Source organism: Musa acuminata, chromosome BXJ2-4, assembly GCF_036884655.1.
Source record: "Musa acuminata AAA Group cultivar baxijiao chromosome BXJ2-4, Cavendish_Baxijiao_AAA, whole genome shotgun sequence".
In the NCBI taxonomy this organism is placed as follows: domain Eukaryota; kingdom Viridiplantae; phylum Streptophyta; class Magnoliopsida; order Zingiberales; family Musaceae; genus Musa; species Musa acuminata.
In genome coordinates this window covers 6,660,289-6,677,219 of record NC_088341.1, presented here as the reverse complement: position 1 = coordinate 6,677,219, position 16,931 = coordinate 6,660,289, and the positions used below count along the sequence as shown (strand labels likewise).

The following is a 16,931-nucleotide window of genomic DNA, read 5'->3' as shown; positions in this document are numbered from 1 at the left end:
AGAACACCGACCATGTAGTAAATAAAAATCATACTCTCTGTGAGTGTTTGATGTTCTAAGCCTTTCAACGCCAATATCAACAGCAATGGCGAAGGAGAGGAAGGCAGCGAAGCTCAGAGCGCCGCCGGTGACCACGACAGGCGTTCATGATGTGGAAACTGAACTGTCGAGGGAGGCAAACCTCTACAACTTGTCGAGCGGCATCCTTCCTTCCCTCGGCGCCAGGAGTACTCGCAGGGTCAAGCTTCGGAGGTTCATCGTCTCCCCGTACGCCCGCAGATACAAGTACGTACCTTAATGCATGAATTCATTACATGTCATATCATCACTATAAGCTACTAAATGATACTCCCCCACCTCTTCTTCTTCTTCTTGGTTCTGTGAGATGCGTGTTCGGACGTCAACCGGGGTCTTTGTTTCTTGTTCTTGTTGACATAATATGTGGTAGGAGAAAGCGATCGCATGAGCTATGATGATTAATGCTTGTGTTTCTTTTCTTGGTTTCTTCTTTCACCGACGTCTGATAATATTTATTTCCGGGTTTGCATGTTACTGCAATTCTACTTAAACAGGAAACAATCCATAAATGTCTTTGTTTTTTATTTGATTGATACGCATATTTATCTCTTTTCCTTGCAAACTCCCTTACTTCATATAATCACCTAACAAATAAAATAAAATATAATTGTACTAAATTTAATCTATTACTATTATGTCCCCATGAGCATTGATGTCGGAATTCTAACCACTTCCTCTTCGATCATCCTTGGAACCCTATCTCTGTGAACGTTACATCTATTCTCTCCGAAGAAGGGAAAAAAAAAATATGGAAGTAGCTAAAAATATTTTTGGAAGTAAGTGATAATTTGAGGACATTCATGTTCATCTACAAAGGAATATCTTAAAAATATTAAAAATTATAAATAATAATCCATAATTAATTATTGTTTTGTGTTATTCATTGCTTCTTTTTTCTTTCCGATGGCTTCCCACTGGTTGTGTGATAGCAAATAGTTGGGTGCAGAGCCTGGGAGACTTATCTTATCGTTCTGGTCGTTTACACTGCGTGGGCGTCGCCATTCGAGTTCGGATTCCTTGAGAGATCGAGGGGAGCTCTGGCGCTGGTGGATAACGTCGTCGATGCATTCTTCGCAGTCGATATCGCCTTGACCTTCTTCGTGGCTTACGTCGACAAAACATCTTATCTGCTTATAGACAGTCGGAAGAAAATAGCCTGGAGGTACCTATCCACCTGGTTCGTTCTGGATCTTGCTTCCACTGTCCCTTTAGAGATCGCCCGAAGGATTCTACCTCGCAAGCTCGGATCTTATGGGTTCTTCACCATGCTTCGGCTTTGGCGTCTCCGAAGAGTTAGCTCACTTTTCGCTCGGTATGGATCTTATGGTTTCATGGTTCCCATTCGTATAAGTTTTCTTCGAATAATTGTCTTCATGCTTTTACTCTTTTGGTTTGCAGATTAGAGAAAGATAGGAAATTTAACTACTTTTGGGTTCGATGTGCGAAGCTTACCTGTGTAAGTGTAGTAGTCGGCAGATGCTTTTGCAAGTGTATATTGAGCTGCACGCACCTCTAAACCACCTTCATCGTTTTCTGCTCTGATCTCGCAGGTCACCCTCTTTGCGGTGCATTCTGCCGGTTGCTTCTTTTACCTTGTCGCTGCAAGGTATCATGATCCCAGCAGAACATGGATTGGGGCGTCTATCCCCGACTTCCATGTCCGAAGCTTGTGGGTCCGTTATGTCACATCATTGTATTGGTCAATCACCACCCTGAGCACCGTGGGGTACGGAGACTTGCATGTTCAAAACACATGGGAGATGGCGTTTGCCATTGTTTACATGCTCTTCAACCTCGGATTGACCTCCTACTTGATCGGAAACATGACCAACTTGGTTGTGCATGGCACCAGACGAACTAGAAATTATGTAAGATCGTCCTTTGTTTCCCATTGCTCATGCATGCGTTAGACTAACTAACATGCATTTGCTTTCGGTGGATGGATGTGGAATTGTACGTACGTAGAGGGATTCGATTCAAGCAGCCACAGGTTTTGCTCAAAGGAACCAGCTCCCGGACCGGCTGCACGACCAGATGATCTCGCATCTCAGCTTAAGGTTCAGGATAGATTCTGAAGGGCTTCACCAACAAGAAACACTCGACACCCTTCCTAAAGCCATTTGTTCCAGCATTTCCCACCACTTGTTTTACCCTCTCGTTGCTAAGGTCTACTTGTTCCGGGGGGTCTCTCATAATATGCTTTTCCAGCTGGTAATGTTGCATAATGAATGCTCAATGCTCTAACTTTGTTATCTTCTAGTCTTTCTCACTACAGTGGAAAATGTTTTGAAGGTGTCAGAAATGAAGGCTGAATACTTTCCACCAAGGGAAGATGTCATCTTGCAAAACGAAGCGCCTACAGACCTTTACATAGTAGTCACCGGCATTATGGTAATAATACTGTGTCATTTGACAGATCTATTTGACTCCATTTTTTCTGTACAACGCTGATGCACTAAAACTTGGCAGGATTTGATTGATCATAGGAGCGGAGCCGAACAGGTAAATTGAGGAAAGATGGCTATCGACAGAGATGCCAAATTTTGGATTCTGTGAATAATCTTGTGGTTTTTATGAAGGTTTGTGGAGTGGCAAAGACAGGTGATGTTGCTGGGGAGATAGGAGTCCTTTGTTGCCGACCACAAGCGTTCACAGCACGAACAAGGTCATTGTGCCAACTCCTGCGTTTGAATCGTACCACGTTCCTCAGCATCGTTCAGTCCAACTTTGGAGATGGCACCACAATCGTGAACAATCTGCTTCAGGTTCTTACGCTATGCTTGCTTACCTCTCTGTGCTAATCTCATGCAGCGTCGTTTTTGTACAGTGTCTGAAAGCGCAGGAGGATCCTGTGATGATGCGAGTGCTGCGGGAGATAGAGAACATGCTGGCGCGGGGCCGATTGGATTTGCCTCTGACTCTATGTTTTGCAGTCACCAGAGGTGATGATCTGCTACTGCATCAGCTCTTGAGACGCGGCTTGGATCCCAATGAATCGGACAGCAATGGACAGACTGCACTGGTGCGGAACTCTTGTGATCTGGCTCTTAATAATCCCTGTTCATTTTCACCTGAAGTTATTAACGCTTGCTCTGACTCCTCTTTATGCTTTCCCCGTCTTGTCAAGTAGCATATAGCAGCATCCAAGGGAAACGAGAACTGTGTTCACCTCTTGCTAGATTATGGGGCGGATCCCAACAGTCAAGGTATGTGTTCGCAAAAGATGAACCTTGTGACTCTCCATACTCGAAGGAAACCGGTTTTGAAGCGCAGCAATTTACATGTAGATTCCGAAGGAAGTGTTCCTTTGTGGGAGGCCATGGCGGGGAAGCATGGGAATGTTGTCAAACTGCTGATAGAAAACGGGGCGAATCTCTCATCCGGTGACATGGGCTTATTCGCCTCCACGGCTGCGGAGCAGAACAGCTTAGAGCTGCTCGAGGACATCATCCGTTGCGGGGGCGACGTGACGGTGCCCGAGAGAGACGGGAGTACGGCACTTCATCTTGCCGTCTGCCAAGGGAACGCCGAGGTCGTCAACTTCTTACTCGAACAGGGAGCTGACATGGACAAACCGGATTGCCATGGTTGGACTCCCAGGAATCTCGCCGATCAGAAGGGTCATGCAATGATCAAAGCTCTGTTTGAAGCGAAGAGAGCCCAGAATATCACTTGTATGTCTGTGTCGACACCGGTCTCCGATTTGGTTGGCAGACGCAGCGGTGATCCTGCAGTTCCACTTCCACAACTCACTGTGGGGAATTCGACTCGGGAGGGAAGCGATCCGACGCGGAAGACAAACTTCCACAACTCACTGTTCGGAGTCATATCAGCTGCCCGTGCCAACAGGAAAAGCGACAGTGGGTTTCTCTCGTCCGTTGCCTTGCCAAGGTCCGCTGCTGTGCTCGGTGGTTCCAATGGTCACAATGGCCTCCTACGAGTAACAATTAGCTGTCCGGAGAAAGCGAACTCTGCTCGTAAACTCATACCATTGCCAGGTTCATTGGCGGAGCTCCTCGATCTTGGTCGCAACAAGTTTGGCTTCTTGCCTACTAAAGTGCTCACTGAAGGAGGAGCGGAGATTGATGACGTGAAGGTAATTAGAGACGGGGATCATCTTGTTCTAGTCAGCGATGCTTGGACCGGAGAAGGAAGCAGCAAACAAGATGGAGCATGAAGCCAACATATTAGCAACTGCTGGTGGGCTCCTCTGCACTTGTATCGTCATGCAATGACATGAATAAGCTTCCAGCTTCCACTCGACATAGATGGTCTGTATGGGGCCTCGATTTCGGCAATGTAGGATTAGATACGCAATGACACGATGCTTTTTTACATGAAATGAAAGAAAAAAGATATTTTAGATATTAGATTAAAAAAATATTATCTAAAATTTATGGAAATCTAGGAAATAACCCCAAAAAATTTTAAATAATTCGCTCATAAATATTTATGAATACCAACAAATACCAGTATGGGAAATGAATTCATGGAATGTAAATAAAAAAGTCAGATCCCATCTACTGTTTTGCAATATTTCGATTACATTTCAATAGATATTTCGTTCGGCTCAAGTTAGCCTTTATGCAGACGAAGACGTGAAATAGAGGGTGGGTTCGGAGAGTGCGAGGTGAAAGGTAAAGCGGGATGGGTCCCGCCATTTAAGCTGGCATGGGGCCTCCTGCGCCGGTCCACCTTGACCCGGCTGACACCAATGAACGGTTTTGGCCTTCTCCTCTTTTTCTTTGCCCGCTCGGACGCATCCTTTGGCGGAAACGAAAGTGAAAGAATAATACAGGGAAAAAGCTGATAAGAAAGGACGAAACAGAGAGGACAGTGACGAGAGGCCAGCCTGTGCCACCACTCTCTTGCTCTTCTTTCGCGTCTCCATAATTTGTAGGTGGGATAGCAAGACAAAAAAAGCTCACAGAGGAGATTGGTCCGTCGGGCTCCATCCCAAGCCACCATCTCCTGCTGCACGGTTCCCGAACCGCTGTTGCCGTGATACCTGCTGTAAGTCTTCTAGCTTACCGGAGCCGAATTCCTCACGACTAATATTACGATTCCATGTACTGCTTCGAGAGGCACATAAAATACGCCTAGAAAAGCTGCATGTAATTTTGCCTCTCAACGTCGATTGCCACGAGAAACAAGCAGCATCGATGTATTTGCTATCTACCGCCGAAGCTTGTGCTTATGTAGCGTTTTCTGGGCCAAAGAATGAGCGGAACAGATTCCAATCAGCATGTGAAGGCGGTAGATAGATCAAATGTAAATAATCTGATCCACTTGGATTCTAATCAACATGTGGCTGCATCGACAGGACCACATGATTGATGTTAATTTGATTGGATTTTAGATTACTATTTGTAAGAGTCCTAAGGTGATCGAGATAATAACTCGGACATCGTCCGTAGTGTTAACTTACACAAAGATCAAAATCAAATAGGTATCCGATCAGATCAATTCTTAAGATAGTAAGTGAACTCACAAATGAACAATGATAAATTTGATAATAGTCAATTACGAGTTAAGCCCGAGAAAATATTATATTAGATAGGTGAAATATTCATATTTTGGTCCATCACTGTTGTAATGCCTATGTGGCTGAGGCTACCACACTCTCATGCTGACTGGCCTGACACGTGACGAATTAAGTATGATTAATGTGTTGCAATATCAAATAAATATGATCAGGCAAGATGTTGCATCATCAGGACCACATAATTAATGTGCTCTCGTAATAAATTATGTATAAGGTTGTTGTCGATGAGATCTCTGTTACTTTAATTTGATTTTATTTCAAACTGTGTGTGTGTAAGAGTCTTAAGGTGGTCGAGATGGTAACTCCGATGTCCATAATAATATCAGATTAAATCCCTCCAACATCAAATTAAAATTGAGATAGAAAATAGACTCAATAGAAGTGAAATATTCATATTTCGGTCCATCAATACGATTAGAGAATTATCCCAGAAAGAAATTATCCTAAAACAAATACAAAAGCACATAGAATAAGAATTATGTCAAACATGAACATCACTTATGACAATTAAACCAATGCGATAGGAACAAAATTAAGAGACTCAGACGAGTGTAAAAGAATTGAATGATGAACAGTTGACAATGCCATTACAGTTGTTTAGACAATCCAATTGATTCCCAAGAGAGGCAGGGAATCCACTCCATCAACATCAACATCCACACCAACAGCCCCCAGAACAAATTAATTCTGCGGAAGAAGAGAGGAAAAAACGAAGAAAAGAAAACGAGGACTTGGGGAACGACACAAAAAGAGAGGAAGAAAAGAATACACGATAGCTTTTGTCTATGTGGATCTGTTCCATCGATCCGTCGTCCCAAGAGGCGCGAGCAACAGTCTTCTATGGCGTGGTGGTTGGGGGCGGGGAGGGCCCACCCGAACCAACAACCCGCCTACCCTCGTCGTTGCTCTCTGTCCGGCTGACGATCTCCTCCATCATGCGAACGACATCCGGGAGGTCGGGTCGTGTGTCCGGCACGATGGCGACGCAGGCCATGGCGACCTGGAGGAGCTGCACCATCTCCTCCTCGATGTTGGGATAGCGCATGAGCTCCACGTCGAACACCTCGGCCGTCCACTCCTCGCGAACCACCGACTGCACCCATCGCGGCAAGTCGATGCCGTCCTCGCCCAGCGACGCCTGGTTCGGCGCCTTCCCCGTCAGCAGCTCCAAGAGGAGCACGCCAAAGCTGTAGACGTCCGACTTGAAGGTGGGCCGCCGTGTCTCGAGCACCTCCGGGGCGCGGTAGCCGGCCACGCGGTTGGGTGGGGCCGTGGTGCCAAAGAGACTGTGCAGGCCGAAGTCTGAGAGGGCGGCAGAGTCGAGGTCCGTGCGGAGGAGCACGTTGGAAGCTTTGACGTTGCCGTGGACTACTTGCGGCGCCGTGTGCAAGTGGGACAGGCCGCGGCCGGCAGCGAGGGCGATGCGCATCCGGCTGTCCCAGTCTAGCGGCGTCCGACCCGATCCCCGACTCCCTGGTATCAGTAACAAGGTAGACAGTTTCAATCAATAATTAACTTCTTGTACACCGGGAATACGACAGAATGAGACACTTAATATTTTCCATGCATTCCAATTAAAAAGGACATGCAGTTCAAGAGTAGCTAAGATTCTGTCCAATAATTCTTAAAATATACTTGCTTAAAGTGAGAGGCTAAATTAGAACGGTGACTTGACTCTTGTGTGAGGACGAGAGAACTTTGTTGGTTAGTGCTGGGTCGAATCCAAACACAAAACAAGAATCACCGCCCATGGGAGCGACTGATTGATTGCGACACTGAAGCAACAGTTGAGGAAGAGGTTGTCGACTCGGTTGGGTTTCCTGTGTCAGCGCCGAGCGACCAAACACCGGACATCCTTTCTTGTGGAGACAGTGCACTGTGGCGACCAACGAGAGCGTACCACGCGTTGGTCGACAGGACTGGCAACAGGCTGGATGTAGCATCCGATTCCCAAACACACCCCCCTTCTTCCTGTAATGAGCTCCTTAGACCCTTTTTTTTCTTTTAAGCAAATCCCATTCCATCAACAGAGAGGTGAAACAAGGTGCAGAACAGCGCCACGTCAGCGATCCCGATCGATAACCTCATATCGCGGCATCACGATTGCCGCGACTTTCTATATCCACAGAGTAAGCACATGATGGTTCAACCTCTACACATCTGATAAGGAGGAATAGGATCAACATTCCCCGGCCAAACGGCCTGTATCGTCATCATCATCCCCGCCCACCCCCAGCGGCTTTCTACCTATCCATCCCGAAAACCATAGATTGGAACCGAGCGACCAGGAAACCTCATTGGCAACTACCACTACTTTGTTAGTACACCAACCAAAACAAAGGCTGCCACCACTCCATTACTCTCTTTATTCGAGACAGGAGGGGAATAATAACATTGGTCGGTGCCGGAAAAGAGAAGGGCTTCATTTCATATATTATAAATCGGAGTTTTCTATATACCAGCGTTTTTGTTGTAATTAATGTGAATTCTTCGGTATCATTCTCTCAAAAAACGTGCCCTAATTATAATTTGCATAAGAAAACAGCTGAATAGAGAACCAAAAAATGGGGGGAGTGGAGACTGACCGTGGAGGAGGGAGGAAAGGCTGCCGGCGGGGAGGTAGTCGAAGACGAGGAGCTTCTCGTCCTTTGAGTAGTAGTAGGCGCGCAGCGGCAACAGGTTGTCGTGCTCCACCTTGCCCAGCGACTCTATGTGCACCTCGAACTCCCGCTTTGAGACCGCCACGTCTTTGAGCCGCTTCACCACCACGGTGGTACCCTCCTCCAGCACTGCCTTGTACGACGTGCCCACACTCCCCTTGCCCAGCACCTCCGCCGACGCCCGCAGCAGATCCTCCAGATCGAAGCTGTACCCACCACCTTTCCCAACGAAAACCAGCCGGTTCCGCTCCGCCGCTGCCACCGCCGACGCCGTTCCGCTGCCGCTCACGCCGCCGCTGAGGTCGTCCTTCGACGATGACGTCATCCCCGTATCACCCGACCTAGCCGCCGTCGCCGCCGCCGTCCCCTTCGCCGCCTTGTCCCTGGCCCTCTGCCGCCTCCGTCGGTAAGCCAAGCAGACTAGGAGCAGCAGCAGGATCAACAGCAGCACCACTCCCGCCGCCACCGCAATCGCAATTTTCGCCGCTTTCGACAGCTTCTTCTTCGACGATCCGTTCACCGGGTTCGCCGCAGGCGATGGGGCTGGAGAGGGAAAGAACGGGTTGCAGGGCGGCAGGGGTCCGCCGCACAGATCTAGGTTTCCGACGAAGGATGAAGCGGAGAAGTGCTCCAAGATCTTGGGGATGGATCCATTGAGCCGGTTGTAGGAAACATTGAAGGCGACGAGGGAGCCGATGTTGATGGGGGGGAGATTGCCGGAGAGGCGGTTGTTCTGGAGGAAAAGGCCTGTAAGGTGGGTTAGGTTGTTGATGGCGAAGGGGATCGCACCGGTGAGGTTGTTGCCGGAGAGGTCGAGGCGGACGAGACGAGTCAGCTGGGTCAGCCCGGAGGGGATCGAGCCGGACAGAAGGTTGTTCTGGAGGTAGAGGCTACGGAGGAGTGCTAGGCCCCTGAAATCAGCGGGGATGGGGCCGGAGAGGCGGTTGGAGCGAAGGGAGAGCACGCGGAGGGCGGAGAGGTTGCCGAGGGTGCCGGACGGGATGGGGCCAACGAGGCCAACGCCGGGGAGCCGGAGGATCACCACGGCGGTGCGGTTGTCGTCGCAGGTGACGCCAACCCAGTCGCAGGCGGAGGAGTTGTCCCACCGAAGGCGCCGCTCGTGCGGGATACGGTTGATGAAGGCCAGCAACGCCGTCCGGTCCTGCGTTGGCTCCGCCCGCAGCAGGCGCAGCGTCGAGAGCTTCCCAGTCTCCCCGATGACAACGACGAGAAGGACGAGAACGAGCAGTCGAACAGGAAGCGCCATAGAGGGTAAGAGAAGAGGGGAGGCAAGCGGCGGATCGACAGAAGAAGGGAGGAAGGAGGGCAACGACGGCTACCGGACGGATAAAATTGGAGATCTTTTACGGCGACCGGAGGTGGTTGCAAGGAGCGCGAGCGCCATTGAGATTGAGATGAAAGGGAGTGTACTATCGGATGGGGTACTCTGAGAGAGAGAGAGAGAGGTATCACGAGAGGACGAGTAGGGGGAAGGAGAGGTGTGAGTTCTTTTTCTGTGGGTGGGATAGCGAGGGGGGGAATTGGATTTAACTTTTGGGATACCGGGATTACTTTTTCTTGGCTGCTTCGGCCACGGTGGACGACGCTACCCCTCTCTGCTCCGCCGTGGGGTGTAATTTAAGCGATCGATTGCATTCGATTAAGCAGCATTGACACCGGTCCAATAATTAAAAGGGTCGAGCCACCTTGTTGGTTCGGACATACCAAGGAAGGGTCGTCTGGAAATGTTGCGTGTCTTTGCAGTGTGGGGTGGCACAACCTTTCGTTTGTATTTTGGTTACCAGATACGGGTTTTGGAGTCACTGATTCGGGAGACCACATCAACTACAGCTATCAGCGTGGTGTACGCCACTAACGATGGTTGCCGGCTTCCTCCTCGCACTCCTTTTATGGGAACAAAGTTTTATAGCTATGATTCACCGGCACATTTCGTGGGAGAGGTAGATTCTATTTTTGAAGAACATTTTTGTACACCTTGATTCTGATACACAATTAATGAGGGGATGGTTGATGACGTTTCTGATTTGATCTCTTTAATGTTTGCCCGATAATTGACCTATAAAAAGATTAGATTCTAGTGAGAGCGTTCGATATGATTCATCCGAGTTAGGAAAAGTATATTTACAAATAGACAGTAATTATCATTTGTTATAGTAAATAGATGATCCTTGGTAGAGAGTTAGGCCTGAGGGGTAGGATTACTGTTGTTGATAGGCTTGGGTGATAGCCACGTCATTTGGATCTCTCTCTCTCTCTTCGTGTTAGGTTGGTAGCCACATAACAAGCTACAATTGGGGGTGAGTTTTTCTTTTATCATTTGTCTCCATCGAAAGTGCACCTCAAGGCCTTTCTCGAATGTTAAGGTGTGTCTTAGCTCCAGCTTAGTACATGATGGATTCAAGATTTATTGAACAATCTCGATGTGTTGGGCTTCAGGTTTTCCACCCTATGGTTTTGCCTTTGAGTTTCGCACAAGAGGGGCATCTTCGACGCATTTCCATGCTTGGTCTGAGAGGAGGATCTTGAGTATATTTTCACGCTTAACCTGAGAGGAGTCCTAGTTAAACTCCTTATTGTCAAACCCTTATTAGTGAAAAAATTTTCAAGTGTTGCATCAAACGAGAAGATTTCTAGATGCTACATTAAATGGAAACTTGAGCAGGTGCCTTGTGAATCAAGTCGACACTCTAAAAGTTTAAGTGATGATCGAGAGGGGCATAAGACGACCAATGCCACTTGTGGTGGGACTCACTTTCTAATTAACCTCCTCCTCGTTTGTATCTCTTGCCTTCTCGTCCTCTACCTCCCATCTCAGACCTCCAAAACACCCTTTCTCCTTTTACTCACTAGGTCAGGATAATGCCTTCTTCTAGTTCATCCGAGTCTTGGACCCTTAGCCAACGATGATTGAGGGGGGGGGCAAAGTCTTGCTTAAGGTTAATCTAACGAGAGGAGAAAAAGACCCATCCCCCTCCTCATGCAAAATAGTTCTACTTGATTCGAAGGTCATTAGGGACCTTCATATCAAGAGAGGTATTTACGACCAAGACTTGATTATGACCCCAGAGCCCCTAGAACACCTGTACCTCAAGTTCTCCCTTTCGCCCAAGTATCAAATGAAGGAACCTTAAACCGAGCAAAGCTTATTCGACCTGATGTGTAAATACCTCTACATGTAAATCGATGTTCTAGAGGCTAAGCTTATATTCTCTCTCCATTTCTGCATCATGAAGTGCCTTCGTTGGTTAAGAATCGCTCGATGACACCCAACTCAAGATACTATCTAATCATCGTCCTCTTCCTCGAGGAGTGTCACTATACCAACATACCTAAAAATGTTATCTTTACGGTATGGGATGGCATGACCTTTCATTTATATTTTAGTTAACAAATACATGGTTTGTAATCATTGATTCGGGAGATTGCATCAACTACAACTATTAACGTGGTGTACGCTATGAGGAATTTGCATTGCATCTTTCAACGTGAAATCCAAATTTGCTGCGTGAAGGGAAAAACTATAATGTGGAGTGAGGATTAAGGAAAAGGAACACAAAACGCTATCCTCTGGAGTGAGCCCTCTCGAACAGAAAAAGAAAGAAAGATGCAGGGGAAGGGATTCCGCTGTCCCCTCCGCCATGTGCAGCGGTAGTAGTGCTCTTTGCCTTTCTCTGCCCCACAACAGATCAGTAAAGGCAGAAGATGATTGAGACGCTCCATGCCTGAGCCCACCCTTACCAATCCAATCCCTCCCTCGCAAATGCTTGGGAGTGCTACAGTGTATGGATCTCCAGCGAGGGATCTATTTCCAACTTTTCCAGTTTGTCCCAAGCTTTTAATACAATCATCGACATCAGATGAAAAGTGTCCAAAACATCTTCTCCATGGGAGAGGAGATTACCTGCTACACAAGTGGGTGTGTGCGTCTCAAAATCACCTACAAGGTGACAAAGGACTTGCGAGTAAACAGGGGAAGGCTATTCAGTAAAAGAACACACTTTGGTGCTCACCAACTCGGTGGCCATTCACGTATTTTAGAAAGGCGAAGGAAGCGAAGCGATGATGACTATGCGAGCGAGAAACCGCGAGAACAGAGCTGCTACAAATGCAGCGCCAGCTAACGTTCCCCGGCTGTGCAAGACGATGCGTGTCGCCGAATGATTGAACCATCAAAAGTCGATATCGAATGAGGGAATCGAAGGTCGCCTTTTTTTCTCCCTCTCTCTCTCTCTCTCTCTCTCTCTGTCTCTCCGCCTGCCACCGGCCATCATGTGTTCAGCAAACCATCATGTGGATGTATAATGCATACTCCAACTACTGCTTCATGATTGAATTTGTTATCGAATCATCTCAGGAGAGTACCAAAAGCAGGGGAGAATCCGACAACCGAATGACAATCGCATCGTATAGATCTATCTATAACATATATATATCCGTTGGAAGTGCGTCAATAAGGTAATGAGAAAGCAATGTTAGTTCGGAGAGGATAACTAAGTATATAGCTTTTACGGGGATGAGGATCTAGGTAGAGATATTTGTCATCGGTATTGAAATATAATTGTGTGTGATTGAATACCATAACCAATATATAAAGAAAGATTTATCATGTCATTCTAACCTTGGGTATGATACCATGTCGAAATTTGAAGTCTAGATATTTTAAATTAAACTAGCCCGTGTTAACTTATATGAAATTAGATACTAATAGGATTTAATAATGATAACTAAATTATGGACCATAGAAATGCTAATATAATTTATTGCCAAATCTAATATACACACTTTCAAACCTAATTAATGAGGGAAAATATTTATTTCAATCGTGACTCGTCATATGACGACACAATCAACAAAAGAAAATTGGACCACGATCAATAACTGAGCCATATAAATAACCGAGCACAATAATTGAGTTTTCTCGAAACTCCCATTTGTTATTTGAAGGTTAATTAGAGCAACAGAGAGACCATGTTAAGAATCTTATATGATCTCGATCTTCATATAGGTTGACCATCGGGCAAATATCCGAACATTTCTTAGCCTTTTTTTCAATCACTTCAGTTCTGAACTTAGTCGATAATCATCACTGACATGCACCATATCACTTAACTATCATATATTCCTCTTTTAATTTATCGTACTCACTTAATGGAACCAGGCAGTGATGAGGATCAAGTTAGGTAAATATATTTCATAATTAATGTGAGAATCTAAAAGTTGAACAATTAAGCAATATATTAATAGTAGATATGATTTCCTCAACTATGTGAGGAAATCTTCTATTCTGTTAAGGAAAATCCTCTCTCCTAATCTATATAAATAGGAGAGGGACACATTAATGTATTTAAGCTAAAGCTACTTCAATAAAGTTTCTTCAATACAATCTTTTCTTTCTATTTCACTTCTATTATTGTATCAGAGTCATTTGCCTAGAGCAAGCTCTCTTCTCGCTGTCGACTCATGTTGTTTCTCCATAAAAGAAAAGGCTTTCTACTATTGCTTTTCCATTATTAGGTCATCGTTGCGACAAATCTTTCCTCCTCGGCTAACGACAACTGTCTTCTCCACTGCCACTCTACGCCAATGTCCGTTCCCTTTCACTGTGGCATCTTTAGTGCTGTGCTCACTAGCACTGCCTCACCTTTCCTCCTCTACCGCAGCTTCTTCTCTATTGTAGCATCGTTGCAGCTTCCTCCTCTGTTGCAGCTTCCTCCTCTGCTGCACCTCTATTGCAGCTTTCTCCTCTACTATAGCATCGCTGCAACATCGCTGCCACTTCCTTCTCTACTGCAAATTCTTCCTCTGCTACAGCATTGCTATAGCTTTTTCCATTACTGTAGCTTTCTCCTCTACTACAATCGTCGTCGTTCCAGCCACAGCAACAGTAACAACAGCAGCAGTGATCTGTTCTTACCTTCTTCAATAAAGCTTCTTCAATACAATATTTTCTTTCTATTTCATTTCTATCACATATACCCAAGTTATCAAGTAATTCGAGTGTTTGTACGCCTTGGTATCGTTCCACGAGATAACTATCATGACATATCTCAGAAGACGCGATGGGATTATTTGCACGCCTTGAAACAGTGCTTCAACTCGATCGTGGTCCGATGCTGCTTCAGCCCAATATAAACCGCAGTTTATACAGCAGTAGAGCACGTAGTAACATTAGCTCCCAACTCAAATCTACTGACACAATGGTTCGCTGCCAATGTCGCCTTTGATTGCCCGACGTGTCTGCATGAGTTACCGAACTAACCTAGTTTGGATCTTACCCAGTCGCAAGATCAATATAGGGATTGATAGTAGACTTCTCTTAGAGTTAGATCTCAAAAGCTTGAGTCAAGAAGAACGTAGGACGTCCAGCCAATGTACCTGATGCCCTTCTACACACGGTGTTAGTGACCATCGGCATTAAGTGGGGGTGTTATTTCGCAGGACGATTTCCAACGTTGCCCAAATGTGGTGGTAAGTCTGAGTCATTGAACAACATTGCATGGAGTCGATATTTGGGAGTTGCGATGAAAGAAAGCTAATGTAAACTTGGGAGAAGGTTGGTCCGAGACACCCCCCGAATCGAACGAATTCAATATTTCTTGACATCAAGTTGAGACAAATATAAATAGGACCTCAATTATCTATCAACTTGTTTACGTGGCAAACCATGTAGGCACGCATGAAGGGAGGAGTGCATGTAACACGTACGTACGAACGTCGATCCACCAACCGTGTGTGATGGAAAACCAGTGGCGGTGGCGGTGATCCGGGAACACCGAGAAGCTGGCCCCGGAAAGAGGTAACGAGGAGGAAGCTGTCGGGAGAAACAAGCAAGCACGTACGTTTACCTCGTGGGGGCCAAACCAGCAAATGGGCGGACTCCCCTTTCCAGTGAGATGGCAGGCACTTGGCAACAAGGAAACAAGAACCACCGTCTCCCACACCCGCAACCATCCCATCGGTCCGAAAGTTTGCGACGCATGATTGAATGACCGATTGGACCGTACGCTTGATAGAGCATGATGCGTGATTCCAGGACTCCCACCGCAGCGATCGCCGAGGTCATAAGAGATCGAACGCGACGGTATGCGTACTAATCGTGCAGAATTACTGAGCGCCAATGTTCCATCGTCGCAACATACAATTCCTCATCGATCTGTTAATTGTGATTAACAACAAATCCCTTCGTCTCCCCTCGAGTCCTCCGCCACCATGATGGACGCCAGCGCCTTGTCGAAGAGCTCGGCCTTGAGGCCCAAGTAATCCGCCCACGACACAGCCCTGTAGGCCAGGCATGGCGCAGGACTTGCCGGCTTCCCGACGGGCGACAGCTTGTGGTGCGGTGGCGGCCCACAGATGTAGGCCACGGACACGCGGTGGTGGTTCCGGTTCACGACGGCTCGGTGGGCGACGCTCTTGTATCGCCCGTTGGTTAGTATCTGGAGCAAGTCTCCCGCGAGCACGATGAGCGCACCCGGCCGCGGCGGCACCGTCACCCAGCGCGCCGGGCCGTGCTGGTCCTGGCGCCGGAGGAGCTGGAGGCCGCTGGTGCCGCTCTGGAAGAGCAGGGTGACGAGGCTGGAGTCGGTGTGCGCTGCGAGCCCCATCGCTCGGTTCGGGTCCGGACACGGCGGGTACGAGTTCAACTGCAATACGGCGGACAACTGGTCCACCCTCGTCCCCTCCTCGGCCCGCTTCATCTCCTCCGGCGTGAGGCCCATCGAGAGGAGCATCAGCCGCACCACCCGTCCCGCGACCTGCTTCATCTCGTCGCTATATTCTTGCATCACATCACTGCATTCGGACGGAGAGATGTATACGTACGTGTGTAAGTACGGTTACATGTATGGAGTCGCACTCATCGTTGAATTACAACATGTATTGATGAATGAGTTGCGAATTAGTCGAGTAGCGGCAGAAAGAGAGATAAAACAAGCTGGCCAGATTGTTGTATCATCATGCATCATTCCGACCAGATCAGGTGGCCAACACATGAGCCTCATGCAAGTTCGTACGTACGCACCAGAAGCGGGAGGGATCGGCATCCGGCCAGAGCTTGAGGGCGTGATCCAGAGGGGAGCCGGAGATGGTGAAGCCCTCGGACCACATGAGCTTGGAGAAGAAGCAGGAGATGCGAGCGAGACCGTAGCCGGAGATGCCGTTGGACGGGCGGGCCGCCTTAAGCTTCTGGTCCATGGGGAGCGCGAAGAGGCGGCGCGTCTCGGACTCGAGCCGCTCCAGCAGGTCCGAGCGGATGCCATGGCCGGTGACCTGGAATGCTCCCCACGACTCGCAGACCCGGGCCAGGTGGGCGACGGAGGCGTCCGGACCCGCGAGGTCGACGACCGGGACCGGCTCGTACACCGTCGGGTGATCGTCGAGGGCGGGCCAAGCGTGGGAGTCCGGCACCTCTCGGACGGACTCCAACTCCAAGTGCTGCTGCGGCTCCGACGGCGAACAAGGCATGAAGGTGGTCGTTGGATTGGGATTCATCAAGCAAGCATGGCTTTTAGTTCACAAGAAAAAGGCACCAGCCACAGCACGCACGAGAAAGGTGGAGGAGGAAAAGAAAAGAGGGGGTGGGGGGAGAGAGCTTACGACACACAAAGGAACAGTTAGTAATACCACCA

The 16,931-nt window shown here is 47.9% G+C and overlaps 3 protein-coding genes across 3 annotated transcripts; 1 reads left to right on the top strand and 2 right to left on the bottom strand.

The window, feature by feature from the left end:
* Positions 1–91: 91 nt before the first annotated feature.
* On the top strand, positions 92–4,378 carry LOC135608964 (potassium channel AKT1-like). The gene is made up of 11 exons (XM_065102049.1): positions 92–285; positions 1,025–1,390; positions 1,477–1,534; positions 1,629–1,946; positions 2,044–2,289; positions 2,371–2,469; positions 2,548–2,580; positions 2,658–2,843; positions 2,906–3,100; positions 3,209–3,284; positions 3,366–4,378. The coding sequence occupies exons 2-11, from the start codon at positions 1,344–1,346 to the stop codon at positions 4,253–4,255; spliced, it is 2,148 nt and encodes a 715-aa protein (XP_064958121.1). The 5' UTR covers positions 92–285; positions 1,025–1,343; the 3' UTR covers positions 4,256–4,378.
* A 1,797-nt stretch (positions 4,379–6,175) lies between these two features.
* LOC135609736 (probable inactive receptor kinase At2g26730) lies at positions 6,176–9,772 on the bottom strand. The gene is made up of 2 exons (XM_065103306.1): positions 8,209–9,772; positions 6,176–7,096 (listed from the first exon to the last, which is right to left on the bottom strand). The coding sequence occupies exons 1-2, from the start codon at positions 9,548–9,550 to the stop codon at positions 6,462–6,464; spliced, it is 1,977 nt and encodes a 658-aa protein (XP_064959378.1). The 5' UTR covers positions 9,551–9,772; the 3' UTR covers positions 6,176–6,461.
* Positions 9,773–15,435: 5,663 nt separating this feature from the next.
* On the bottom strand, positions 15,436–16,931 carry LOC135609737 (gibberellin 3-beta-dioxygenase 1-like). The gene is made up of 2 exons (XM_065103308.1): positions 16,325–16,931; positions 15,436–16,095 (listed from the first exon to the last, which is right to left on the bottom strand). The coding sequence occupies exons 1-2, from the start codon at positions 16,792–16,794 to the stop codon at positions 15,471–15,473; spliced, it is 1,095 nt and encodes a 364-aa protein (XP_064959380.1). The 5' UTR covers positions 16,795–16,931; the 3' UTR covers positions 15,436–15,470.